The sequence below is a fragment of the Choloepus didactylus genome, chromosome 15 (assembly GCF_015220235.1).
Source record: "Choloepus didactylus isolate mChoDid1 chromosome 15, mChoDid1.pri, whole genome shotgun sequence".
NCBI lineage: Eukaryota > Metazoa > Chordata > Mammalia > Pilosa > Megalonychidae > Choloepus > Choloepus didactylus.
In genome coordinates this window covers 82,528,241-82,555,280 of record NC_051321.1, presented here as the reverse complement: position 1 = coordinate 82,555,280, position 27,040 = coordinate 82,528,241, and the positions used below count along the sequence as shown (strand labels likewise).

The window sequence follows — 27,040 nt, the reverse complement described above, 5'->3', positions numbered from 1 at the left end:
GCGAGAAGCCTATACAAGGATGTATCCAACCCAGAGGGAACTGGAGGGATGGAGGGAGAGAGACACAGCCCTGCTGATAGATGATTGGCTAATAGATGAGTCAGTTAATTTAAAGGCAGTTGAGAAGCAGTCTTATTCAGAATTTTTCTAGGTTTGTTATGATTTGTCTCCTGCTGTTTTTCAATTGCCTTCCCCATACTTAGTTGACAGCAGTTTTTTGTGAGTCACTTTCCAAAGCATTTAACCTAGGTTTTGCAGGAACAAAACTTTCTTTTCACTTTCATATGCCATCAGTTCATGTGTTATTTAATTAAATTACTTAATTATAGCTGCATGTACAGTAGGAATAAATAAATTTGAGTACAAACTCAACTCACTCTTGGTAAGCCAACAACTGAACAGCTGAGAGCAGAAGTGTGCAGCATTCTAGAAACGCCACTAGCATCCAGAAGGCTGTGGCTTTGGTCACTATTTCCACTGATGGAATGGGGGGACTTGGCTCATTCTGCAAGTTAGTTAAGTGAAGATGAGTCCAAGGGCCTCTTTTAAAGCTGGAGTCAGTTTCCCTCTCTCTTGCAACTGAGAGTCCTAAAACTTGGTTTTCTTTGATGGAGATTCTTCTGGGGGGATAAGTTGAAGCTCACAAGCCTGCCTGGCCATCTTCTACTACATTTCTTTGGCCAACTGGCTCTTCTACTGTCTGCAATGACTATCTCAAACATCCTCCACTCTCTTCGCCCCTCCAGCCTGTCCATCTCAGTGCATGGCCTTGCCTCTTATTTCACAAAGAACACAGAAACCATCAAACAAGATCTCCCTCCGTTTGCAAACCTACTCATCTACATGTACTATCCCATCATTTCTTCTTGTCCTCCAAGTTCACAGAAAAGCCATCCCTCCTCCTGTTTGATCCATTCTGGATCTCAGCTCATTGGGGACCTTATGCCAGCAGGAATTCCCATTCTCTCCTGCATCTCCATCTGCTCCTCCTCTCTCAGTCCTGCCCCCAGTTGTCAAATATGCTCAGTTTGTTACAATATGCAGCGGATATCTGTCTGTCTCTGGCCACCTAGCCTTCAATCCTCCTTCCAGGGGAAGACGTCTGTCCAGTTGTGTGCAGTCTTGGTGGGGCAGTAGGCCAAGGGCACCCCCCCCACCCAGCGAGAAAGCTAAGGTGTCCCTAGAGAGGCGTCTGCTGGGTTCCCCTTTCCGTGACCTAGGACAGTGGCACATGGCTGCAGCTCTGCCAAACAAGCTGTCACTCTCCTGGGATTCTGAATCTCGAACTGGAAGACACATGGAGGAAAAATGATGGGAATCCTTTCTGCCGTGGGAGCGACAGGAAGAGGCTCCTGCTATCAAGGTCTGGAGTCAGCTGGCTCCTTGCTTGAAGAAGCAAGTCTGGTTCTCCAGCATTTGCTTTGTTTCTGTCCACTCCCTGCAGGTTTGCAACAAATTCCTTTTCTGCTTAATGTCTCCAGAGTTGTTTTCTGTTGTTTAGAATCAAGGAAACCTACATGATGCATCACATTAAAAAGTAGGCAAAAAATAGAACTTAAAGGCAAAACAATATCTCTCTTGGCCCCACATCTCTTTCCAAAAGACACCTTACTTCTCTCCATTATGACCACACTTAAGGGTTGTCTACACACACACTGTCCCCAATTCTCCCCTCCAGTTCACCCTTCAGCCCACTCCAATGGCTCTGCCTCCATGTGCCCCAGTGTCACTGCAATGTCCCAGGTCCTTCCTTTCCTTTCTGCCTCCTCCTTCTCAGTTCTTTGCCACCTGGTTACTCACAGCTGGGTCCCAGGCCCTCTTCTTACTCTGCACTCGCTCACCCTCCATGGGGACTTCAGGGGCCACCCTGTACTCGTGGTGCCCAGACTTTGGGTGAACTTCAGGCCTCTTTGTAGATCTTGCCTTCCCATCCAGTGTGCCTAAACTGAACTCCTGGGCGCCCCTCACTTGTTCCTCTACTGCCCAGGGCTCAGAGTCTCAGGAAATGGCACGTGACCCAAAGCCATCAGCAAGTCCCTCTCTCCCCCACCCCATGCCACCAGGCAGTCCGAGCTTGTATCTCCAGAACCTGACACGGGAAGAGCTCGAGAACTATCTGATCAAATGACTGATAGTAGCGATAACACTTTACAGAGCACTTTCACAAACTCGCTTTTCACCAATTATCTTGTGACGTAGGCTGGTGTCAACACTGCCACTCTGCAGCTGAGGAAACTGACACCCAGAAGGACGGACGGTTTTGCCTGAGTGTGGGATTGCAGAGCAGGGAATAAGTGGAGGAGTACAGATTGGAATTCGTGTCACTCTGACACCCCCTCCAGGTTCTCCCATGGGCAGCGGCCTCAGCCAGCACAGCCTCCTTGCCAGGCCACGAATGGAAGATGGGAAACAGTCAGACAAGTGACCAAGGTCAAGGAGATGTCTGGAGGTCCTGGTGGCATGGCCCAGCCAGGCTGTGTCTGCTGGCCCTGGGTCCAAGCTAGCTTTTTTGAGACATACCGTGAGGTTCTCTGAGGGCTTTTTTGATGCCTACAGAGGTGGGAGTCCCAGGTGTGAGTCCTGGATGATCTGGCACCAACCCTCAGTGTAACCTCAGCTCACCACTTCTTGGGACTCAGTTGACTTCCCTACAAAGGCACAAGGAATAAGATTCCTGAGATGTGGAGAGGGGGGCTTCCCTAATTTCTGGGCAGGGGCAGGGGAGGGTGGTGACCTTGGCAAATGCGTCACCCAGTGTCCCCCTTCGGGCCATCTGGGGTCAGCCATCTGCTGGGCGGTGTGTGGTGGGGATGCCAGGGCCTGGGTCTCGGTTTGGACACCCCTGTCGGCCTTGGTGCTCTGTTCCCTTTGCCAGCTTCTAGGACCCCGCTGGGAAGGGGTGCTTAGGGAAGCCGAGTCTCCCTGAGCAGGAGCCCACCCACCCCGCCAGGCAGCCAGTGAGCCCGGACTTAAAGCTGTAAGGGAGGGGAGGGAAGGGGCAAAGCAGAGAAGTTAGGGCCAAGGCTTCCAGGCCGTAAGTGGGGAATCTCAGGCCACAGCCCGGTTACAGCCATCAGAAGCCACTGTCAACACTGGCAGTGCCCCCGGCCCCAGCGAAGCGGGAGGCGTGACCCGCAGGACCACATGCTGTGGGGGCGCCCAGGATTGGTTGTCTCTCTTGCTTCTTGAGACAATCCGCTGAAGGTCAGCTCAGGACCACAGACAGTGCCACTAGGCTCAGAGGGCAGCGAGGAGCAGGGAACACAGGGGAGGGGTGGGGGCTGCTGGGTGCCCGGGTGGGGAGGATGGGAAATGGAGGGTGCATGCCCACGCCCAGGCGTTCCTCTAGGGCCTCACCGGCTGCCTTGCCTTGGGGTGCCCTCCTGGAGCTCCGCGGGGGTGCAGAGCCTGGGAGAAGTTGGAGAGGTGAGACTGTGGCTGAGATACCCCCAAACTGGGAAAGGGGCAGAGATTGCGTGGGCTCGGGGCCCCTGAACCTGAAGGGGGCAAGCAAGTTGGGGATGCCGGGGGTGGGGGGGGTGGGGGGGCAGTGGACGGGGGCCGGCACTGGGATGCGCTTCTTGGAGTCCGGGGCTCATGGACAGAGCAGGCTCCCCTCACCGCGTGGTCCTGGGGGAGTGTTCGTGGGGACAGGAACCTGGCGAGAGCGGAACGGGCTCTGAGCAGGCATGGACGGGGGCCCATCTATTAGGCGTCTGTGAGCTTCAAGCCCTGAGGGTTTGGGGAAGGTCGACGGAAACGAGCACCCAGTACTCCAGTCGCGCACGCCGGACCGGGCGTTGCCAGCGCCTAGACCTGCTCCGCGCCTCGCCGGGCGGGCAGGGAACCAGGGAGGGGCGTTTCGGGCGGCAGGGAGCGGCAGGGAAGGGGTGCGGGCTTGGGTGGGGTCGGCTCACCCCCGCGCGGCCAAGGCGCATGCCCGCGGAGGGGGTTCGCGGGGGCGGGCCTGGGAGACTGGAGACTCCGAGATGGGTGGGGGGCAAGGGTGGGGCTAGGGGCGTGGGCTGGGGAAGGAGTGGGAGGAGACGGGCCTTCAGGGGGGGGGCTGGTGGCTCCCACGAGGTTGGGGATCGTAGGGGCCGGGCGGGAGCTCCGGGGACCATCTCGGGAGCTCTTTGGGGCCGGAAAGTCTGAGCCCAAAGGACCGGGGTCGGGGTTTGGAGGTCCTAAAGAGCTGAGAGCTGAGAGGATGGGATTGTGGGGTCCAGGGCTGGGAGAATGGGGGTCTGTAGGGGCGGGGCTGGGAGGACAGGAGGTAGTGGGGACCCGGCAGGTACCCGAAGGCGCAGTCCCTGGAGGAAAGCGGGCGCGGAGGCAGGCAGGGTGGGAGGCTGGAGACCGGTGAGGGTCGGGCCAGGGGACGGAGGACGTCGGGGCTGGCCGTGAGGCAGGGGGTCGCGAGAAGGGCTGGGGACCGCTGGGGGGGAGGGGATCGGGGTCGTGGGGTGTGGCTGAGAGGAAGAGGCTTTTGGGGGGCTGGAAGATTGTGGGGAGCCGAGCCAGTAAGACGCGGGGCTTTGGGGTCGGGTCGGGAAGATGAGCGTCCTGTGGGGACTCGCTGAGCAGACATGGGGCTTGGGGGGGGGCGGGGAGGAAAGAAGGGGGGACGTGGGGGGGCGGGGGCAGAGGGGGGGCGGTGTAGGCGGTCTGGGGGCGGGGCTGCCCAGGGGCGGGGCCGGGAGCCGGCGTGGGGGGGGGCGCGGGGCGGGCCCAGGTGAGCGGGGCCGCCGCCCCTCCCGCCTGCTCCCCCCACGCGGCGCCTTCGGTCCATCCCCGGCGCGGCGATCCGCGGCCCGGCGGGCGGCGGGCGGCCGGCGTCCATCGGCCAGGCCAGGCCGGGCATGGTCCATTCGCGGGCCGCGGCGGGGCACTGGGTGGGCCGATGGAGCCAGCGCTTCCGCCGGCTGCGCGGCCCGGGACAGGAGAGGGTGAGAGGCCGGCCGGCGGGAGCTGGGAGGCGAGGGCTGGGCGGTGGGCGGCGCTCCCCTTCCCCTCGCCGGGACCCCGCTCCTCCCCTCGCCCTGCGCGCGGACCCTCTGCCCCCGGCCCCCCCCCCCGGGCCGCGCCCTCCCCTCCTCCCTCTCGGGGCGCCATCCACCCCTCCTCCCTGTCGCCTCTGCCACCCTCCCCCTTCCCGGTCCTCCTCCCGGGACCCCGGCTTCCCTTCTCTCCCGCCCCTCCCTCTTCCATCCGTTCCCTCCCCGACCCCCTCTCCCCGCTCCTGCCCCCGTCCCTAGCCCCTTGCCCACACTGCCCCATCTTCCTCCAGCCACTGCCTTTTGCGGCCGGGAGGGTCCGTCGCCCCGTTTGGGGACCGTGTGAGGCCTTCTCCTCAGGAGTTCGGTGGGCTTGTGCCCGAGGGGCGGGGAGGGGAGCTCGGCGGGCCGTGTGCTGTGTGCGTCCAGGCCTTGGGCCCGGGCGTGCGCGTGCGGCGAGCGGAGACGCTGTTTCATGCAGGCTCCCCCGCAAACGCCGGCCTGTGCGTGGGCCTCTGCTGTGTCCCCCGGTGGGCGGGTGCCCGAGCTGGTGCCCGGTGCCCGTGGGTGCGCAGGAGGACACGAGGCCACCCGGGCTGCTTCTAGGCTGACCTTCTCCACCCCAGGCGCCTCCAGGGAAGTGTGGGGCAAATCTTCCCCAGGGAGGAAGCTCAGGGGCTGTTAGGCGCCTGGGCCTCCCTCGGGGTCCTTGGGGCCACGGGCCCCATGCCTACTCCAGAGCCCTTTCTGGCACAGCATGTGACCTGGGCATATTGACCTTAAGACCCCCTTGTTCTCTCTATGACGGGGCAGGTTTTGTCCCATCCAGGCCCTCCTGCCTCACTATCTCAGGAGTCGTCCTGGCTGCATTGCCCAGTTTTGGCCCTGAGCAGCCCTGTCAGGCCCCCTGTCCCTCACGGGATGGATGTGACCACCAGCTAGAAGTTACAGTGAAGGTTTGTGGACCCTAAAGAATAAGGCCTATTTGACCAATTTCCCCTCCTGACCATGGGGCCTTGATTTTGCTGGAAGCAGAAGTCATCTCCCCAAAGCCTGCCACTTAGGAAGAGGGGACTTGTGAGAAGGCCATGTGTGTTGTCTGAGACTGGGTCTCCTTGGGGCTGGCCTTGGTAGTCCCCCTGGGTACACCCCTGAGAACTGGGCTCCGCTGCTGGACCATTTGGCTGGCATTGGAACCTCTGACCAAGTCGACCCCAGCAGTCTCTTTGGTTGGACCAGTCTGGAAGTTTCTGCAGAATAGGGGATTAATACTGAAAATGGCATTGGTTGTTGCAGCGTGTGATGCTGGCTGTTCCTGTAGTTGCTGACAAGCAGGACCTGAGGCAGCAGGGCAGCCCTGCTCAGGCCACAGGGCACTGGCCACAGGGCATTGGCCTCAGCCATGCAGCTTTGCTTGGCACCAAATGGGGCAGGAGAGAGAAGCTGCAGTCATCCGAAGCACACCAGGGGTCTTGTGCCTCCATGTGCCTGTCCTTTCTATTGTGCTAAAATCTCTTCCCAGGTCCCTTTAGGGTGACTCCAGAGCCTTTCTCATGGTTATAAAGGCGAGGTGGGTGTGCCATTCTGGGCATTTAGAATGCAGATGACAAACATTTGTGTGTGTGTGTGTGTGTGTGTGTGTGTAGCCTCCTACATCAAAGATTTAAAGTAGGCTCTGGGAAACTTGGTGCAGTGTTGAGGATGCTGGGGACATGACAGTGATGAGGTTCTAGGAGGGGAACCAACAGGTATATAGTTGCCCCTCCCCAGTGGGCTCTGTTGGCACAGATTCCTCTGGGTGACAGATGCCCCGGCCACTGGACAGTCATCTGCTGAGGCGGACACAGAGGGACTCTTGTCACTGGCTTCTCACTAGCCTTTTAGTGGGGTCTGAGGGCACCCTCAGCTTCTCCTTGCCTGCCTCCTCTGGAGGCCCAGGGTCTGCTGGCTCCTTGTGGCCCTCTCAGAGCTCCCAGAGGCTGTGTGGGCTGTCCAGGTGGCCTCCTTGGCATCTCAGACCTGTGACAGGGGGGTCGGCTGCCTGCTGGGGGCTGTCGATGACCACAGCCTCCCCAGCCAGTGCAGCTGCTTCTCCTGCCCTCCTGACTCCCGGTAGCTGAAGAGGCAGCTTGTAAGCTACTCTGCTGCTGCTGGGAAGCAGGGGAGATTGGGGGTGGTGGTCCCAGGTGGTGTTCCTACTCGCTCGCTTGGTCAGCTGGCGTGTCACAAGCTCCAGATGCTGAGTTGAGTGCTGGGACTCCAGCTGAGCCAGAGCAACAGGAAGTAGAAAGACGATCACTGCAGAGGGTGGTCGCTGCTGGGATGCAGGACTGCGCAGGGCTCGAGGATGCAGAGAACCTCAGCACTCCTGGGTTTGAGTCCTGGCTTAGCCGCCTGCCAGCTGTGTGCTCTTGGGCAAGTCACTAACCCTCTCTGAGCTTCTACCTCCTTGTCTGTGAAATGGAGATGGTGGTGTCTCATGGGGGCTCTCTGACAATGAAATGAGACGGTGGCAGGGGCCTGGCCCACAATGGGTGACTGGGACCCAGGAACTGTTATTATCCCTGTCACTGTTAGTGTCCTTGGCTGTTTTGTCCTCTTCTGTTTATACATCTGTCCTTCTGGACGTGACTTAGCGCTTCTTGAGGGCAGGGTTTGGGTCCTGTTCCTCTCTTGCTGCCCCTCCTTTGCCTGACCCTCCAGGAGCAGCCGATGGGGCACTTCCTGCTGCTGGCTGATGTTTCCTAGATTCTGGCTAGAAGGGTTTGAGTTTCCCGGCTGAGCTGTTTTGGATCGCTCCTGCCCAGGGAGAGACACTGGGAACGTGGGCTGAGAAGTGCGCTGAGGCCCTCCGTCTTCTCCAGGCAGGGGGATTTAAGAGACCTTCAGCCTTGACCGGAGATGGGAGCTGTTTGCTGAACCTGGCTCCCAGGCTGGAAACCTGAGCGAACTGGGAGAGAGGAGGCACATGTGATGAGTGGCCTGAGAGGCAGGGAGCTGGGGTGACCTGCCCAGTCCCCGGGGAGGGGTTGGCCGGCTTGGGATTCCAGCCCAGGGCTATCTGCTTCCAGAGCCCAGGATCCGCTCTCCGCCCCGCCCCCTCCACCATGCCGGGCAAGACCCAGAGAGAAGCTGGGGCGTGGCCTGGGGTGGGGGGCTTCCTCTCAGAGCCCCAAGCCCCTATGGCAGTGCTTGTGCATTCCCAGGAAGCCTCAGATGCCTTGGAGCCTTCCTGCCTCCTGGGGGCTGGGGTCTTCCTAGGTGGGCTGAGCCCAGAGGCCTCAGCCTGGAAGGGTGGGTCTCATGGCTTCTTTAGTCTAGTGGCCATCGCAGGACCTGTTTGGGGCCTCTGCGTTCTCAGTGCTTGGTCAGGCCGTGCATTTCTTTGGTGGATAACCCCTCATCAGAACATAGTGCGGGGACTGAGGACCCTTGGTGGACAGCCAGGTCCTAGGGTGCATGCAGCCCAGCAAGCCCACCTCACACCGAGAGGGGTGGCAGTGTCACCTGAATTTCACAAGTGAGGAAGCTCAGGCCCAGAGAGCCCCAGGGGCTTACGTGAGACCCCATGGTGAGTTATGGTGGGGCCCTGGTGGGCCTCCTGCCTGCACCCCACCACCCTCCTCTCCCTCTAACTTCTGCTGGCAGCCTTCCAGGAGGGGCCCCAGGAAGCTGCCAGTCCTCTGTGGCCCCCCTGCCCGGGCTGGGGCTCTGTCCAGAGCTGCAGGGTCCAATAGCATAGCGGTTAGCCACGTGGGGCCATTTAAATTTAAATAACTATATTTAAATAAAAAAAATTCTGTTTCTCAGTCCCACCGGCCACCTTCTAAGTGCTCAATGGCCCCAGGCGGCTGGTGCCTGCCCTATTGGACAGCGCAGAAGAGAACTTTTCCGCCACCGCTGGAAGCTGGGTTGATCTGGCGTCCAGGGCGCACTTTGGGCTCTCACGGGACCTGGCTCCAGACCCACCCTCACCATCAGCCCAGCCACCCCCCAGCCATCGCCTGAGCACTGGGCCTGGCAAGAAATCTGTGGCAGGGAGCTGGGCAGCCCTTCCTGCTTTGCGGGCAGCCTTGCTCACCTGGCCTGGGTGCTTTCAGGCCATCCTTACTAGCCCCGAAGTGGGAGGACAGCCCGGGGTTTCCCAAGCTGCAGCCATTGCTGCTGTCCCCGGCCATGTTCCTCTAGTTGGTCCTGCCCGGCAGGGAGGCCCTGGAGCCGGGGTCCTGAGTCCCAGCCTTATCCAGACCCCTACCCTTCCCGCCCCCCAACTCAGCCTCCTCGGGGGCTCTGCCCAGCTCCCAGCCCATTGCCCACGTGTGCCTTCTGCATAAGCTCTACCTTCTCCGGCATCTTCTCCCTCCTCTCTCCAGGCCCACCTTCCATGATAGGTTCTCCAGAAAGCCCTTCCTGGACCATCGCCCACCCAGAGCTGGACCCATCTTTGGCACTTGGCACTTTCTTACATGGGTTTATTCTTTTTTTCACCCATTCTCTCTGTCAGGGGTCCAGCAAACATTCTCCAAGTGCCTCCTTCATGTCAGGCTGGGGCTGGTGGTGGAGAGACGGAGGGGAACAGGGCATAGGCCTCCCTGCAGAACTTCAGGCTGGTGGGAGGCCGACCATCAGCCAGATGGTTCCACTGAGGCCAAAGACTGTCGGCCGGAGATGGAGCCCAGCCCAGCTGGCAGGGGCAGGGGGAGACGCTGAGGTTGAGGGGCCACCAGTGGCCTGGGCTAAAGGTGGGCCAGTGGGCAGTTCCAGGGGGTCTGTGTGGCTGGAGGGAGGGCTTGGAAGAGCAGGGGGTAGGGGGAGGAGGATGCCAGGCAAGGGGGCAAGAAGGGAGGAGTTTAAACTTTCTGGAGGGAGGGTCTGATGGTGGCATTGGGTTTCTCGTGTGGGCATCTTATCTCACTCTGGACTGCCATTCCCTGGGGACACAGCCAGATCTAGATTGGTTTGGCATTCCCCAGCTCCAGGGCCCATTTCTGGTGTTTAGGGGAGGGCTGAGGAATGAACGGACATGTGCTGAGTCCTGCACGTAAAGGGCAAGGGGTGGGGTGGCAGTCAGGGAGCCCCTTCCTTTCACAGAGATATGCCAGCTCCACCAGGCTAGGTCAGAGAGGATGGGGGCGGGAGGTGCCCAGGGTGATTCTCAGGGTCCTCTATCCATTGCTGGCCCATCCCACAAACCTTCACTGAGCCCCCACTCTGTACCAAGGAGCCCCAGTCCAGGGGGAGATGGATCTTGCCAGTCCCGGGGGGTTGGGGGAGGAGGAGCCATGGCTGGATTCACCAGTGGAGCTGGACTGGTTGTCAAAACACTGCAGTCCTCCTGTGCTGATTGACTAGGAGCTGTTACCCCAAAACCCCCAGCCCCAGTGCTGCACCCCAGGGCCCCAGCAGACTTGGCCTCGCCCAGCTCCCCTCCAGTCCAGCCAATAAGGAGCCATGGCTGGCAGAGTAGCTGTCTCCAGGGCGAGTCCCCATTGCGTGGTTCTCATGATTAAATAGTTTTGGCATCATCCCTGTATATAATGTGAAGTGACCTTGATCTGAAGTGCCTAGTGTCCTGTCACTGACGGCCTGGTAGGCTCCCTGCAGGCTGCTGTCCGACTCAGCTCGCTCCCTCTCTCCCCCTCCCTGTCTCTCCTGCAGGACAGCCATGAGCACCAGCCACCCTGAGTCGGATGCCCAGGCCCCCCTGAGCCCCCGCCTGCAGCCGCGTCCCGGAGCTCCTCCAGCCTGCTGGGTGAAGGCCGTGGGCAGAGGCCAGAGCTCCACAAGAGGGCCAGCAGCACGGTGTGGCAGGCCTGGCCCAGGGAGGCCGGTCCCCAGGTCCCCCAGGAAGAGGGGCGCCAGGCTGAGAGCATGGAGGAGGCCTGGGCCCCCAGCCCCCAGCCACGGCTGGGTGCTGCGGGCCCTTGGCGGGGCAGCCCCGTGGACAGTGTGTCCCCATGGGCAATGGGGAGCTGAGTCGCCTGCAGGCCCCGGGTGCCACCGCCGTGCACAGGAGCCACTCGGACCTGGTCCGCAGCCCCCAGACGCGGGGCCACAGCGGTGCTCGGAAGTCCAGCCTCAGCTGCTTGGCCCTTGGTAGCTCGCCTGCCCGCAGGGCCCCACTGTGGCCTGGCAGTACTGCGGGCCTGGAAGGGGACCTGACTCTGGAGGATGGAGCAGCCTCTAGAGCTGTGGAGACTTCTAAGTCAGCCTGGACCCTGGGTGCGACTCAGGCGTGGGTGCCGTCTCTAGGCCTGGGGGACGCAACCGCCCCCAGCAGCAGTCCTCAGCCTGGGCCCAAAGCCGCTGGGCAGCCGGCACCCACCCCCGGCCAGGCCCTGCCCCCTGCAGTGCTGCTCTGTGGCACGAGGGAGGTGGGGGTCGGCTGCTGCTGCCACACCCTGCCTGCCCCCGGGGTCCTGACATTTCCCAAACTGGTGGCCTCGGTGAGTGAGTCTGGGCTGCAGGCACAGCATGGGGTGAAGTTCCACTGCAGGCTGCCCAGGGGGCTTGCCGGGCACACCCACTGCTGTGCCCACCCTTGGGGTCCCGCTGGCCTAGCCACGGAACCCAGCACCAGGACCAAAGATGTGTGGACCATGACTTCAGCCAGCGACCTGGGCCCTGTGTTGGGGGCCCCTCCGTCAGCTCAGGATGCTGGGGTGCAGGTGGCCCCTGTAGCGGCCTGCAAGGCTGTGGCCACCAGTCCCCCCTTGGAGGCCCCTCTGGCCCCACATGTGTTCCCAGAGGTAACCCTGGGGGCCAGCCTGGAGGAGGCAACGTCCCCTGTGCGGGACGTGCGATGGGATGCTGAAGGCATGACGTGGGAGGTGTACGGGGCTTCGGTGGACCCCGAGGTGCTCGGTGTGGCCATCCAGAAGCATCTGCAGATGCAGTTCGAGCAGCTGCAGCGGGAGCCCCCCAGCGAGGACAGCGTGTCTGCCGAGGGCCGGAGGAGGCCACTGCGTGCCGTCATGCAGTCCCTGCGGCGTCCCAGCTGCTGCGGCTGCTCGGGTGCTGCCCCCGAGTGAGGAACTGAGGCCCCCAGAGCTGCCTGGGCACCCCACCCCCACCCCCACCACTCGGCCCCCAGACCAGAGTGAAGGACAATGGGGTGAGCTTCCAGGACCTGTGGGCAGCTCCACTCTCACCCAGCCGTCGGCTGCCTGCAGGCCTGGGGCTTCCTGCTCCCGCAGCCGGGCCGTGTTCAAGGGCTTGACCCCCAAGAGCCACATCTGGGGAGGGAGTTTCGGCATGGTGTGAGAGGGGGATCCTGGTTTTCCTGTGAAAACACTAGACCTTCCGTCCCCTGTCCCCTCAGAACTCTGCCCTGCTCTCCCTTGGGATCTTGGTGGCTTTATTTCAAAGCAGTGCTGGGACAGCGCGGGCCCCAGATGGCAGGGACGGGAAGCAGCCTTGTCGAAGTTCTCCTGCCTGCCATGCCCTTTTGAGCCTTCACTCGAACCCCGTCTTACAGATGACGTCTGTGAAGTTGTTGACATGCAGCAAGCCTGTCGAGGATGTGCCCGGGTCGGACAGCCTCTCCGGCGTGGGCTAGGCGTGCATGCCAGGGCTGGTGGCAGCCCGGGTGTTTCCCTGCAGCACGCTGCCAGTTCAGGGTGGTTTCTCTCCAGGAGGAGTTTATTATCGAGCCCGGGTTCTGTGCCAGGCTCTGGATTCTGCGGCAGCCAGACAGAGGCTGCCTGGCTATCGCAGGCTCACGGCGCGTGTGCGGGAGGACACGACGAGCGCTACAGGAGGGCTGCCCCGGCTGCACTGAGTACCCCCTTGCTGGTCACTGTCAGGGGCTGGCCCCAGGAAGGCGATAACAGGTGGCCATGCTCCCAAATATGTCACAGTACCTGCACGTTACCATTATCACCTCATTTCTTTGAGTTAAGGGTTGTCTCCCAGCCAAAATGCAGTTCTTGAAAGGAACGAGGATGGATGTTTGGGACAGGGAGGAAAGCTGCCTGGCTGTGGGCCCTGGGGTGGGGCTGTTCCCACCTGGCGAGGAATGGCCGGGGGCCTATAGGGCTATGGAAGTTGGGAGCTTGCACGGCCAGGTGGTGGGAGCCAGGGGATGGCATGGGTGTCGGGACAGGGGCTCGGACAGGCAGCCTCCATTGCCCAAGGGCCTCTCATGGCTGCGGGCGAGGGCCGGGGCTTGTCCTGGGACTTCTTAGGTTGAAGATCCCCAAGCTCCGGGTGCTGAAGGAACAGAGCCACCCAGTCCAGCCTTGAGAGGGGGACCCAGAGGGCCTGTGTCCTCCCAGGGTCACCCAGCAGGGCAGGGTGGGGTCAGGGCCCACCCACTGCCCTGCTCATGGCCCAGTCCGGGGGCCTCTTCTGCACCTCGGAAACCAGGACCCGCCAGCCGGCTTACCTTCCCCCACACCCAAGGACCTGGTACTTATGGGGGTGGAAATGGGCTCACACGACTGTGGGTTAGGTTTTTTTTTTTCCCCAGCAGGAGTGAGCACTGCCATTTCCAGCAGGTCCAAGGAACCAGGTGACAGAGGCCCCACTCCCAGGCTGAGGTCTGTGGTTTGCAGGGCAGGCGCCCCATGCCCTGTGGGTGACACGTGGGTCTCCAGGCACCTGCAGCTGGCCAGGCCAGACTGGGGAGGGTCAGTGGCCAACGCGGAGATGCTGCAGGGGTGTGCTGTGGGGACTTGGGGGAGGGGACAGCAAGCTGGAGTGGGAGGGGCTCCTTCACGCAGGGCCCCAGCTGGCAGGGCCTTGACACAGTGGGGCTGGATAGAGAGGGTTTCCGTGCAGAGGGCACAGCATGGCCAGGGGCTCGGAGGCTGTGTTTGGGGTGTTGTCAGGTGAGGAGGCCAACAAGGGGGTCTCCCATTGTGAAGGTCCTGGGGTAACTGAGGAAAGGGACTAAAACCCAAGGAGCCGTGGAAGGGGCTGTGGGCCGGATTTCATTTTTGAAATTTCTTTGGCTGCCAAGTGGAGAGGAGAGGCATGAGGGGGAGCCCAGCGGGAGGTGGGCATGGGGGCTGGGGGTGTGTGTGCGACCCTGTTAGGGGTTCCCGGAGCAGACAGTGGGGGGCCAGGTTCACACAGACGTGTGGGGTGGACTCGGAAGGCGGAGGAGTTCCCGAAGGCTGAGGTTTCCGGGTTGGGCAAGAGGAGGGTGAGGCCATCACCTGCGATGAGAGGGGGAAGGTGAAAGGTGGCCTCGTGCCACTTTGGCCAGGCCCAGCGAAACCCACTTAATGGCAACACTTTCTCTTCTTTGTCATGTGCAAATTCTCGGGCGTAGGCCCTTCTGCCACCTCCAGGCTGCAGGTGGGGTGCGGTGTGGCGGGGGCTGTACCCACCCACTCCCATCGTGACCAAGATAAACGTCTGTGGGGTGGTGCTGGGATCCAGCCGGGCCTGTGCCCCGCCTCGGGGCTCTGTGTGGCCGGCCCCCCAAACACCTTCCCAGTTCAGCTTTCCACCCATGGGGAAGCTATGTCCGTGGCCCAGGAACCAGCCTGCCCAGCTCTGCCCGCTGCTCTACGTGGCGCGAATGTGGCCCCATTTCTGAATTGGATCTGGAGACTGGATTCCGCCCTCCCCTCTCCTCAGACCCCAGATTTCCACCCAGACTTCCTGGATCCCCTCAGGCCTTGCTCTGGGAGGTGGCGGATTTTATTGTTCATATGTTTGTTTTGTTTTGAATTCAAAATAAATAAAGACTCAGAGGTCAGAACTTCACTGGGCCCCAGCAGGGGAGGGACATGGGTCCTGGCTGGCCTTGTTGATTTTGTTCTGGTGAATTCTGTTGTTTGGTGCATGAGCCCCGGTTCCTGGTGCTCCGTGCCTGGGAAGGAGCCCCTCTCTGTCTTCTCCAAGGATCCAGCCTGAGCCCCGGGCAGCTGCAGCCTGGCTTCCTGGAGCTGGTCACTTCCGGGCCTGCTCTGTGTCCAGGACGCACGGGGTCCCATCACCTTCACACCAGCATCAACCCATCCTGGGGGAGAAGCTGTTGCTGCTGGAGTGTGGGCTACGGCTGGCCTGAGGTCACTGCAGGAGGACTGTGGACAAGCTGAGAGAGGGCCTGGCCCCTGCACGTCTCCTGCGTCGGCTGCATTGGGTCTCTGTCCCCAGACAAGCTGGCTCAGCCCAGGGGGATTCTTATTTTGCAGGGGGCTGAGAGGGGACCTTTAAAAGCTTGAGTTTGGATCCTGCACCCATGATCTCACCTTTGAGTAAAACATGTGAGGGAAGTGAGTATGCATAAAGAGGATTCCAGATTGGGAGAGAGAGAGAGCACCAGACTCAAGGTCACAGAGAGATGGAGGGTCCTTGGGGGGTTACTGGGTCATCTCATTTCACAGAAAAGAAACATGGTCCTCTCGTGGTAAAGTGCAATCACGGTTTCACAAGTGCAAAATGCCGGTCACACCCCTGATTTTGTCCACGAAAATTCTGAGGCGCTCCAGGGAGAGGTCAGGCCACCTACAGTGTCATCTTCCTCCGTGTCACTGGTCACGCCTCACATCCTCCTTCCAAAGGCCCCTCTCCTGCTCAGGGACGGCAGGTCCCCTGGGCCACCCCTCCACCTTCTAAACCCCAATCTTTGATGAATACAATCCTCCACTCCTCGTATCTACATTTCTGCATGTGCCATCTTTAGATCGCCTGCAAGAGAGAGAAAGAGAGAGAGAGAGAGAGAGAGAGAGAGAGAGAGAGAGATTGGTCTTCAGTTAGAGCAAGTAGTGTGGGAAAAGTTGCAGAGGCAAGAAACAGCGCGGTGCCTCTTCCGGAAGCTGCAAGCTGATTAGCGTGGCTGGAGTCAGGGGCGAGGGGAAGGGGCAGCTAAGATGATGTCCTGGAGGGTGGAGCACAGAGAAGGAGGAGATGGGACCTCTTAGCTTTGCTGGGCAAAGGTCACCTTCACTGGAGGCTCGAGGGTGGCGGCGTGTCTGTAAAGTGGGCGATGACCCACCGATGTGATCTCCAGGCTGCTGGAGGACCCACCCGCTTAAGCACCCCTCTTAGGCTAAGGTTTTGAAAAACACCAGCCCTGTGAGTCTGGAAAAAAAAAAAAAGGCCAAAGAAGTTGCAAAAAAAAAAGCTTCAGACTCCCTTCCTGCCCTTGGGAGTCTCATCTTTATTAAAGATTTCCTTGGTTTTTAAAGCTTGGAGAAGGTCTGCAGCTCAACAGAACTGTACCTGTATTTAACCTGGAGTCAGGCTTGTTTGTTTTGCAGAAGGTGTATGAACACCCCAGGAGACTCACATTGCATTCCTCGAGGTGGGAAGCACCAGTCGGAGTTATCCTGTTTCCCAGAGGCTCCCCTTCAAAGGTGTTGCCAGGGGTAAAGTGCCAGCACATTCACACATGCTCATTGCTAGGGATGAACGTGAGGCCGTTCCATCTCGGAGCATCTGTGCCCCCACCTGCACCCCCAGGTGAGCACTGGGAGCCCCTCCTTGGGACACTCACCTGGAGACAGGGGCATGGATGCGTTCAAGGCCCAGGAGGGCTGGCATGGACGTCAGCGGCTGCCAGGTCCCAGCTTGCAGGGGAGAAGGTGATTGAGATGAGTTTCCAGGAAATGGCGTCATTTAACGGGGCTGTGGAAGGAAAGCTGGGTCTCTTATAAAGGTGGAGTGGGGGGAGAAAGTGTGCCAGGTATAGGGAAAAATGGGAGTAGGTGCAGGGAGAGCAGAAGGGTGGAATCCAGTTGAGCAGTGCAGGGGAGCCTGAGGTTAGGGATGCCGGTTAGGGAACAAGGTGTTAAGAGAGCAAAGTGTGGGGTCAGCAGAAGCAGAGGGGTTGGGGGCATGCGAAGCACTGGTTCTAATCCCGTTTTCCTTTTCTACTCCACTTGACCGTGGCCCACGCACGCCAGCTCCTCTGGTTCACTGAGGCAGCCTTTCTTATCTGGGGCAGGTAAAGGGGGAGAGCAGAGGAGCGGAGCAAGCACTTTCTGGAAAGCCCTCTTCAGTGACTCTCAGTTTCCCCAGGACAGTCCCCTGGATGCCTGTGGCCTCAGCATAGTCCTGCCAGCCTCCCTTTTTCTCTAAAGTGTCCCAGTTCAGGGGAAAAAGGAAGGCAACAAGCTGAGGTCCCAGTGGCTGAGAGACCCCAAACAGAGTCGAGAGGCTAACCTGGGGGTTTCTCTCATGCAAGCTCCAGCTAGACATCCCAGATGGCCACAGTATGCCATGCCCTTACCAGAAGTAGTCCCCACATACCTAGGTCCCTACCTGAGATTCTAGAAAAGATTCACTCACTAATTTTTGTCTGTGAAAAATTTAAGCTCTCCCTCAAATTTGAAGGAGAGTTTTGCTGGATAAAGTGTTCTTGGCTGCAAATTTTTCTCTCTCAGAATTTTAAATATGTCATGCCACTGCCTTCTCGCCTCCATAGTGGCCGCTGAGTAGTCACTACTTAGTCTTATATTGTTTCCTTTGTATGTGGTGATTGCTTTTCTCTTGCTGCTTTCAGAACTTGCTCCTTCCTTTCAGTATTTTTTTTTAATTAAATTCAGTTTTATTGAAATACATTCACACACTGTCTTCAGTATTTGAGAGTCTGATCAGAATATGTCTTGGGGTGGTTTTATTTGGATTTATTCTGTTTGGAGTTCGCTGGGCATTTAAGTTTTGTGTATTTATATTGTGTAGAAGGTTGGGGAAGTTTTCCCCAACAATTTCTTTGAATACTCTTTATAGACCTTTAGCCTTCTCTTCCCCTTCTGGGACACCAATGAGTCTTAAGTTTGGACGTTTTATTTTATCTATCATATCCCTGAGATCCATTGCGATTTTTTCAATTTTTTTCTCCATTCGTTCTTTTGTTCTTTCATTTTCTATTCTGTGGATTTCTAGGACACTGAGATGTTGTTCGGCTTCCTCTAGTCTTGTATTGTGAATATCCAGAGTCTTTTTAATTTGGCCAACAGTTTCTTTTATTTCCATAAGATCTTCTATTTTTTTATTTACTCTTGCAATGTCTTCTTTATGCTCTTCTAGGGTCTTTTTTATGGCACTTATATCCTGGGCCATGGTCCTCTTGATGTCCTTTAAATCCTTTGCCATGTTTTCGTTCTTTGATTGTAGTTCTTTAATTAAATTTGCGAGGTATAACGTTTCTTCCAAATTCTTGATTTGTGTTTGGAGCTGGATTCTCCATATCATCTGGTTTTATCATATGCTTTAAGATTTTCTGTTGTTTTTGGCCTCTTGGCATTTGTTTTGCTTGATAGGGTTCTTTCAAGTTGTATCAAAAAAAAAAAGGGATATCAATCTAATTTTTCAGAGACACAGTTTGGTGACGTACACTTTCTCTAAGTAACCAGCAGATGGCGTCTGTGAGCCACCTATATCCCTCCAGTCAGTTCTCGCATAGTGAGGGGAAATGATTCTTGCGTGTTCAGTTGGAGAGCTCAGCCTGGGCACGCTGCTGGAGCTGCCCGCCTTGAATGTGGGGCGTGCGCACGGGTGGCCAGGGAGGAAGGGCAGCTCTCTCTCGGTGTCCCATAAACCACCAGACCTGGCGTGGTGCTCCTGGGTTCTCCGAGCCATGATCCTCCTTCAGCCGAGGGGGATGCCGTGCTACGTCATCAGTGTGCGCTGTCACTCTTGGGAAGCCCTGGGCCACTTGGCTGTGCCACGGGGCTCTCAGCTCGTTTCAGAATACAGAATGTGTGAGGCTGTCTTTACTGCAATGCCTTGTGGGGTGAGAGCAGCTGAGGTTTTCTCCACAGAGAGAGAGCAAGAGACAGAATGTTTCCCCCGATTCTCCCAAGGTCAATTGTCACCAAAAGCCTGTGTCTCCTTGTTGAGGATTCGCTGTCTGTATTGAGCAGCTATTATTAAAACCTCACTTGGAGCTGGGCTGAGAAAGTGCATGGTGCAGCTTCCGTGAGGGAGGGGCTCCCGGCTCTAGGTTCTCGGCTCTCAGCGCATGTCCGCAGTTTTACTTACAGATTTTATGCTGTGATCTCTCGGGCATTCCTCCCAATTCATGTCAGTGGAAGTTGAGTTTACTGTCACGTTTGTCTCCCCGCTACCATTCCAGGTTATTTACTGGTTTTTTGCTCATTTATGAATTGTTCTGGGGGAGACTAAGTCTTCCACTTCTTTCTATGCCACCATCTTCCCCGCTTTTCACCTCACTCACTAATTTTTATCTTTCAGAAACTTAAATCCACCAGACTGTTCCTATGTCAGACAAGTCCTAAAACCCAAAGGCAACAGCCTCTTTATGATCAGCAATCAGATGCAGCCCCCTTCCCTATACTGTCGACACCCCCTTTCAATATGAACAAGTTAAGGTGCTCACTGCCTAGACACCCCTGAAGATGGAGAAAGAGATTAAGTGAGAGGAAGGAGTAGCAACAAACAAGAGAAGATTGAACAAAGGCCTATGAATACTGAAACTTTATATAATTATATATATATATTTTTGATGCTGGGGTGTTGGAAGGGCTGGTAGGAGGTAAATGACGTGGTGGAACTGTAGCCTGTAGCATCCCTTGGGATTTGCTCTATAGCTGCTCATTGAATTGTGCCTTGAAGATCTTCACCTTTCTGTAGATACCTTGTATTGCATAATAGGGAAGGGACTGAGACTATGGAAGTGTAATCCAAAACAATTTTTGAAATTACCCATATAACTGCGTGTTGAGCTATACATCGAGGGTTGACACCTATCTGTATGTATGTTATATTTTACACTAATGGAAATGGCTGAAGTTGTGGAACTGTGACCCATGACATTCTTTGACATTTGCTCTCTAACGACTTGTTGAATTGTACTTTGAAAGTTATCACTATTACGTATATATGTTGAAGTTCATGGTAAAAAGATTAAAAAAAAAGTGTCTCGGTTTGGATGATAAGTTGCAAAGGGCTGTACCTCCACCCTGGAGAACCACAGGTGAAAATGGGCAACATAGAAGAGTCGGGGACAGAATTCTGGAGATTCTGAGGATGGGAGTGGGGAGGGGAGCCTGGCCATGTCCCATCAGAGAAACCGAGGCTGGGAGCCGCAGATGTAAAATGCCATGGAGGTGGTAAAGAGAATGAGGATAGGAAGGAGCCACAGCCTTTGGTCAAGGGCGTAAGTGGAGAACCTCCCCAGAGCCCCCCTCTCCGGCAGAGGCTGGTCCACTGCGACCGAGGGTGCATAGAGGGGGAGGCTGAGGCAGCCACTGCAGAGCTCATGCTTCATCTCTGTCATCAGGAAGGAAGGAAGGAGGGAGATGGGGCAGGAATCTGAAAAGCTCCAGGCCGGAGGGAAGGTTTCATTTTAAGAAAGTAATTTCATGAGTTTTGTGGAGGGAGATAGACATTATAAGACAGAAAGATGAAACGAGGTCAAGAAGGAATGGGGAAGGCAAGAGATCCAGAGTCCAGGGGGAAAAGTTTGTCTGGAAAAGAGGAAGGATACATCTCAATAAAGGGACGCCGGGGGAAGATGGAGACATTCCGAGGAGAAGGGGAGGGAAGGTGAGCACGTCATTATCAGATGAAATTCTCAGTAAATTTTGAAGCACATTCATCTGCTCTGCATTCAGGAAGTGGGGGTTGGCTCGTGGACTTGGAAAGAGAGGGAGGCTGGAACAGCTGCTGAAGGAACTCTCCTGGGAAGCCAGTGAGGGCTGAAGAGCTGGGCTGTGCAGCAGCCCTGGGGGCCCAGGGGTGGGTAGCAAGGACCAAGGCTCACAGTTGCATGGTGTCCCCCTCAGTGCTGCACAGGCCGGGGGGAGAGGGGAGGCAGGGGGCTGGGCTTATCCAAGGTTGGCGCTTCACAGCGGGAATGGAACAGTGTCTGGAGGGCCAGTGATTCTGACATGTTTGTGAGGATAGAGTTGAAAGTGGTTTGGGGATGAGAAACCAGGGTGATCGTTATAGGGACGAAAAGCAGGTGAGCAAGGACTTGGGAGAGGCAGGTGGTCAAGCAGGTTGGGATAAGGTCAGAGGTCATGACCTTGGAGCCAGGATTATTCTTGAGGATTGGAGAGACAGACCGAAGCTGTGGATGTGTGTGAGGCTGAAAGGAGAGGAATCAGAGGCCACCAGAGGGCCTGGGACGCAGTGAGCTGGAAGAGTCACCACGGTGGAGGATGAGATGACATCTTGTACTTGCCCTATCCTGAGACTAATGGCAGAGGGCAGAGTGAAGAGGAGAGCTGGGGGCTGGGGGCTTCCATACTCTGGGAATGTGGGAGCTTCAGGAGAAGATGACAGGGAGGCATGTGGGGACCTGGTGCTGTCATTGGGTTGCCTAATTTTCAAATGTGGTGGTGAAAGCATCAGTGCAGTGAGCACAGATAACCTGGTGGGGCTGTAGCAAGGGAGGGAGGTCTCTAAAATGGAAGGAAAACTGTTCCAAGTGTCAGTGCCAGTTCATAGAATGATACATGTGATGGGTTAAGATAAATACGACTGATGGGGTCAGTTGTTAATAAATTAATTAGTGTTCCTTGGATGGGGAGATGGGAAAGTGGTAGGATGTTAAAATACTAAGCTCCAAAGTGATAGGAAAAAGATGTTGAGTGTTCAAGGTGGGTATTGAAATCATCAAGAGTGGTGACAGGAGTATGAATGGAAAGAAGAACTGAGAATCAGGGGCTCAGATATTTAAGACATAAAGGGGAAAGGGTAAGTGCTGGATGGCCATGAAGTTGTCATCCCAGTGGAGGTGCTGAGAGGTCAGTTATAAGTCCAGAGGGGGAGAAAGCAGAGGTAGCTATCAGTTTAGGCACGTCCACAAGAAGGCGATCATCAAAGTCATGAGACTAAATGAGATCACCTGGGAGATAAGTGTAATGGGAAAAAGATGAATTTTGAGGACCAAGCGCTTATCATTTAATAGTTGGGAAGATAAGGAGTAAGAGGGGGAGCTGCCCATAGGGTGGCAGGAAAACCCCCAGTGGTGCAGCTTGGTGAGAGAGCTTCCGGAAGGAGGGAGAAGATAATGTCAGATGCTGCTGAAAAGTAGAGTATCCTTTAAGAATGAAAGCGGAAACAATATTCTTTAAGAATGAAAGGGGAAATCAAGACATTCTCAGATGAAGGAAATCTAAGAGATTTTGTCACTGCAAGATCTACCTGAAAGAATGGCAAAAGGAAATTCTCCACACAAAAAAGAAATGATGAAAGAAGGAATGTTTTAATGATGGGAAGGAAGAAGGAGCAATGGAAAGAGTAAGATGTAGTTAAGTACTTTCCTTTCTCTCTTGAGTTTTCTAAATTATGTTTGAATGTGGAAGTAAAAATTAATACGTTATGTGATGTGGTCATCAATGTAGGTAGAGGAAATATTGAAGATAATTGCATTATAAATGGAGGAGGTAAAGAGACATGCAGGGAGGTAAAGCAAGGTTTGTGTACTTTACTTGAATTGGTAAAATGCCATTACCAGTACACTGTGATAAATTATATATATAATGATTTATATATATAGTGATCTGTTATATACAAAACATGAGTATTATAGACAAATCAAAAAAAATTCTAAAAAATGTTCAAGTAACCCATAGGAAGGCAGGAAAAAGTAAAGAGAAAGAGCAAGCAAATAAAAAATAGAATCTTTCTTTGCTGTGCTTTTATCTTTCTTGACATTTTGTAAAATGTCACATGGGTTTATCGCTCGGAGACAAACAGACAACACAACTACATGTTATGCTGTCTGTGCATGAACTGAATAACAGATGTGCAGTGATCAATTGTCAACAGACTTTTAAAAAATTAATTTAATTTGCAAACCCTCCATATCCACCAAACATACACTGCCCTCCTCCCCTACCCCCATCTCCTGATAATCCACTTTTCATCATTGCAAATTTTTCATTTCTAGTCACCCCTTGTAAGTGACGTCTTACAATATTTTTCCTCACGTGCCTTGTCATTTCGCTAAGCATAATATTTTCAAGGTTCTTCCATGTTGCAGCATGACTCAGCACCTCATTCTTTTTTATGGCCAAATAACACTCCAGTGTGTGTATGTACCAGATTTTGTTTATGCCTTCATCTGTTGGTGGACACTTGGGCTGTTTCCACCTTTCGGCTATTACCGACATTCTTTGAAAGAAATGACATGCTTGGGGTCACTGACCACGATTTGTGGAGTGAAGAGCTAGCAGGGAAGTTGGCCCTCTATGCAGTTACTCACAGCTAACATACCACGGTAACTGAAATTTGACTGAGCATGTTGATGGGACACTGTTGCTATTTAACTAAATTGTGGTATGCAAAATTTGGGCATATCAGAGACATGCAAAGGGAGGACTGGCTGAACTTCCACGAGAATGAAATAGGCTCAATAGTGAACACGGGATGCAGGAAATGACAGTGAGTGTGGGATCCATAGCATATGAATGAATGAACTTCTGACTCTGAGAATTTAAAGTAGCATTTTAGATTTAAGGTGAAATGTAAAACTAACTTTAGGCCAAAATAGTGAGGTGAGGAGATGGGATAAAGAAGTGCTTGCAGGCAGATAGGGGCCTTGTCATACCTGGGAGGACAGATAGAGATAAGGAATGATTTACGGGTTTTTTTTTCTTTTTTTTTTTTTTGTTTTTCAAATATGTTACTTGGAATGATAAGGACAACAGCTTCAAGAACAGGAAAATAATATCTAACCTCAAAAGCATGAGTAGCAAATATTGATGAGGCAAGAAAAATGAAACAAAAAAGGAAGAGAAGCAAAGGAAGATGATGGAAAACAAGTCATAAAATAAAATAGCTGAGGCTAGTCCAAATATATCAATAATCACAAAAAAAGAGATTAATGTGGCTATTAAAACACAGATATCAGCAGATTAAATCTAAAAATCCATATTTGGCTGCTTACCCATGATACACTAAAACAAAACCCACCAGAAAAATCAACGACAGGAAAAAATGTACCAGGCAGACACAAACGAAAATAATGAGGGTGAAGCCATATTAATTACAGATGAAATAGAATTTAAGGCAAATGGCATTGTAGGGATAACATGGAACAGTACTTAATCTTAAAAGGTGCGCTCTGCAATTATGAGCCGTATACATGTAACAACACAGCCTTGAGAATCAAAAACAATGTCGCCTCAACATGCATAAGGAACAACTGACAGAATTGTAAGAAATTCCAAATGTATAATCATAATGGGAGATTTTCATTTACTCCTCCACAGAAACTGAAAACACACATGGTCAAGACAATCGGCAAGGAAAGAAAAGGGTGAATCAAAAACATTTCCAAGCTTGATCTGAGATGTAAATGATAAGATCACTTATAATAATAATAATAGATAATTATTATAATCAGCCCTGTATCTGGGCTGGTGGGTACCTCTGGGAGAGCTTCATTGGTGGTAGAAGATGAATAAAACGCCAAAACTCCTGTAGGGTGGTATTTTAGGTGCCACATTCTGTGCTAACTGCTCTGACACTCCAGAATCTCGTCTGAAAAATGTTGTCTCCCTCCTCAGCTTGTAGCTGAGACCCGGGAGAGGGGAGGGTGTGTGGGGCCTTGGGTGCACTGAGGTGCCATAGGTTTGCTCTTTGTTTTCTTGTTGGCTCTGATCAGAGCACTGCTTGGATATCAGAGAAAGAAGAACTGAGTGAGGGCTGGGGTCAGGCAGGGAGCCAATTGAATGCCCTGTATGCAGAGTTTGGGACTGGCTCTTGGGGAGGAAAGCCTGGGAGGAGCAGAGAGAGTTATTTTTATGCTGGAAGTGAGGGAATTGGGGGCTTCCAGGTGTCCTCATCCAGCTGGGAACTCAGGCTGCCGGTGATGGCTCTCCCAGGCCACGGTGCCCACCCCAGGCCCACCACACTCAGACCCTCTGAAGGGTGGAACAACTTACTCCCGGGGGCCCTGACCTGGGCTGTAGGATCCCACCCCAGCTGTGTGCTCGAAGGCCCTCATTTGAGCCTATTCACAAGGAGAGGAAGGCAGGCTACTTTGGGGAAGGAAGAATCTAGGAGCAAAAAAGAATGCGCTGTAACAATTCACCACAAACTTAGCATCTTAAACAACACCCATTTATTTTCTCACCACTCAGATGGGCTCACCTGGGTTGTCTGCTCAGGGTCCCAAAAGGCCAAAATCAAGTTTTGAGGCAAATGGGCTCTTATCGGGGGGGCTCTGGGGACAAATCTCCTTCGAGCTCATTCAGGTTCTTTGCAGGTGGGGACGTGATTCCTAGGAGGTTCTCCACTGCTGAGATGGGGGAGCCATGGGGTAAGGGCCTGAGAGCATGTGGAGGAGCTGGGCGTGGCCCCTGCCCACAGCCAGCTGGAAAACAGGGACTTCAGTCCTACCCCTCCAAGGAACTGAGCTCTGCATTCCCCTGGTGTGGACCCATTTGTAAATAGGACCTTTGAAGACATTGTTATCCATTGCAGTGTGGCTCATCTGTGAGTAGATCTTCCAAGATCCTATTAGATGAGGCTAAATTGAATCAGGGTGGGGCTTAACCCATATGCCTGAGGCCCTTATAAGCAAGGAAATTTGGTGTAGTCAGTTAGTAGAAGCCAGAAGTCAGAGAAAGCCACCGGATGAGACCAAGGAGTCAGGCCACCAAGTGACAGAAGCAGAGATACAAGCCTACTCTCCAAAAGAAAACAGGATTTTGGGGACACAGGAAAATTCACTCTTTAAAGAAGGGTGAGTCTAAGGAAGGGGGTGTGATATGACCCCGGTGCCCCTTGGCTTTCCGTGGAGCCGCTCCTGATTCCCACGGAGGGGACACAGTTAAACAAACTGGAACTAGGGTAACGGCTGTGCGTCTGCCAGGGCTGCTACACAAATACCACAGGCTGGTCGGCTCAAACAACAAGCATGTCTTGGCTCACAATTTCGGAGGCTCCATGTCCGACATCGAGACATTGGCAAACCACGTCTGCTCCAAAGTCAGCCTCAGCCTCTGTCACCTGGTGATCTGTCTGTCTCTGGCTACTCCTAATGCATCTGAATTTCCTGCACTCATAAGGCCTGCAGGCGTATTGTATCAAAGCCCACCTCGTTCAGGTTGTCCTCACCATAGGTAATAGCATCTTCAAAGATCCTGTTTGCAAATGGGTTCACACCCACAGGACTAGGAGTTAGGACTTGAACGGGTCTTTATGGGGGACATGATTCAATCCCCAACTGGCAGCTGCAGTAATGAGGTCACCGTCCCAAAAATCAGGGTGCGTGAGCCTGGGGCCCAGGCCTCATGCTGGCCGAGGAAGCTGCATCCCCCATTGGGGTGCCAGGCCACACTTTGGGGTCTTCCTTGTGCCCTGACCCTGGACAGGTGTGGGGTCCCCAGCTGACTGCTCGGCTGGTGCAGGACATTCTCACCATCACATCTTCTCTGGCAGCCTCCTGGTGCCTGGCCAATTTTCTGGGGCTTTTCCACCCTATTTTCCATCCCTCAAAGCCCCTCCATGGGAACTCATGCTTCCCAGCTCTGGTCTGAGGAGTTAGGTGGTGGCCTGTAGCAGGAATGAGGCTGTCGGAAAACTGCGACATGTATTTTGATGATGTTTTCACTGCTCCAGTCTGTAGAGAAATCCCCCAATGATGTAACGGGAAAGTGCTTAGAGACCTCAGATCCTCCAGTCCCCACCTCTGCACCTGAGGAAGAAACAGACTCTTCAGGATACACAGCGCAGCGGGCTCCCCATCACAGAAAGGAGCTCAGATGTGTCCTCAGGACTGTGGGAAGGGCATGGGGTGTCTTTGTCTCTTAAGGTCTTCAGAAGTTGCACCCGAGATCACTCATCAAGTGAGACATAATGATGATCTGTAGAATTTCACTGGGTCAGAGAGGGTGCCGTTCATTCATTCATTTAGCTGACATCGACTGGGTCCTTCCCGACAGCCTGTAGCAACAGCCCTCAGGATGTGGCCTGAACATCATCTTCCCCAAGGAGCTGAATTTGAAAGTGCAAATCCTCTGGCCCCACCCCGGCCCCACCAAAACTGAGCACCCTGCAGGTGATTCTGGTGCCTGCTAGAGTTTAAGTACCTCTCTCTGCTCAGGGCTAAGAACAGCATTCAAAGAGTTCACCCCAAAAGGGGGTCACCAAGAGATCAGGAG

The 27,040-nt window shown here is 54.9% G+C and overlaps 2 protein-coding genes across 2 annotated transcripts in view; both read left to right on the top strand.

Annotated features, from left to right (window-relative positions):
- Positions 1-27,040, top strand: part of LOC119510937 (annexin A8-like protein 1) — a 261,425-nt gene that overhangs the window by 219,203 nt on the left and 15,182 nt on the right. The window lies entirely within an intron of this gene.
- Positions 1,503-12,480, top strand: GPRIN2 (G protein regulated inducer of neurite outgrowth 2). The gene is given in 4 exon segments (XM_037805359.1): positions 1,503-1,537; positions 10,656-10,720; positions 10,723-10,950; positions 10,953-12,480. Coding segments are annotated over 4 exon segments (1,389 nt in total). The 5' UTR covers positions 1,503-1,517; the 3' UTR covers positions 12,029-12,480.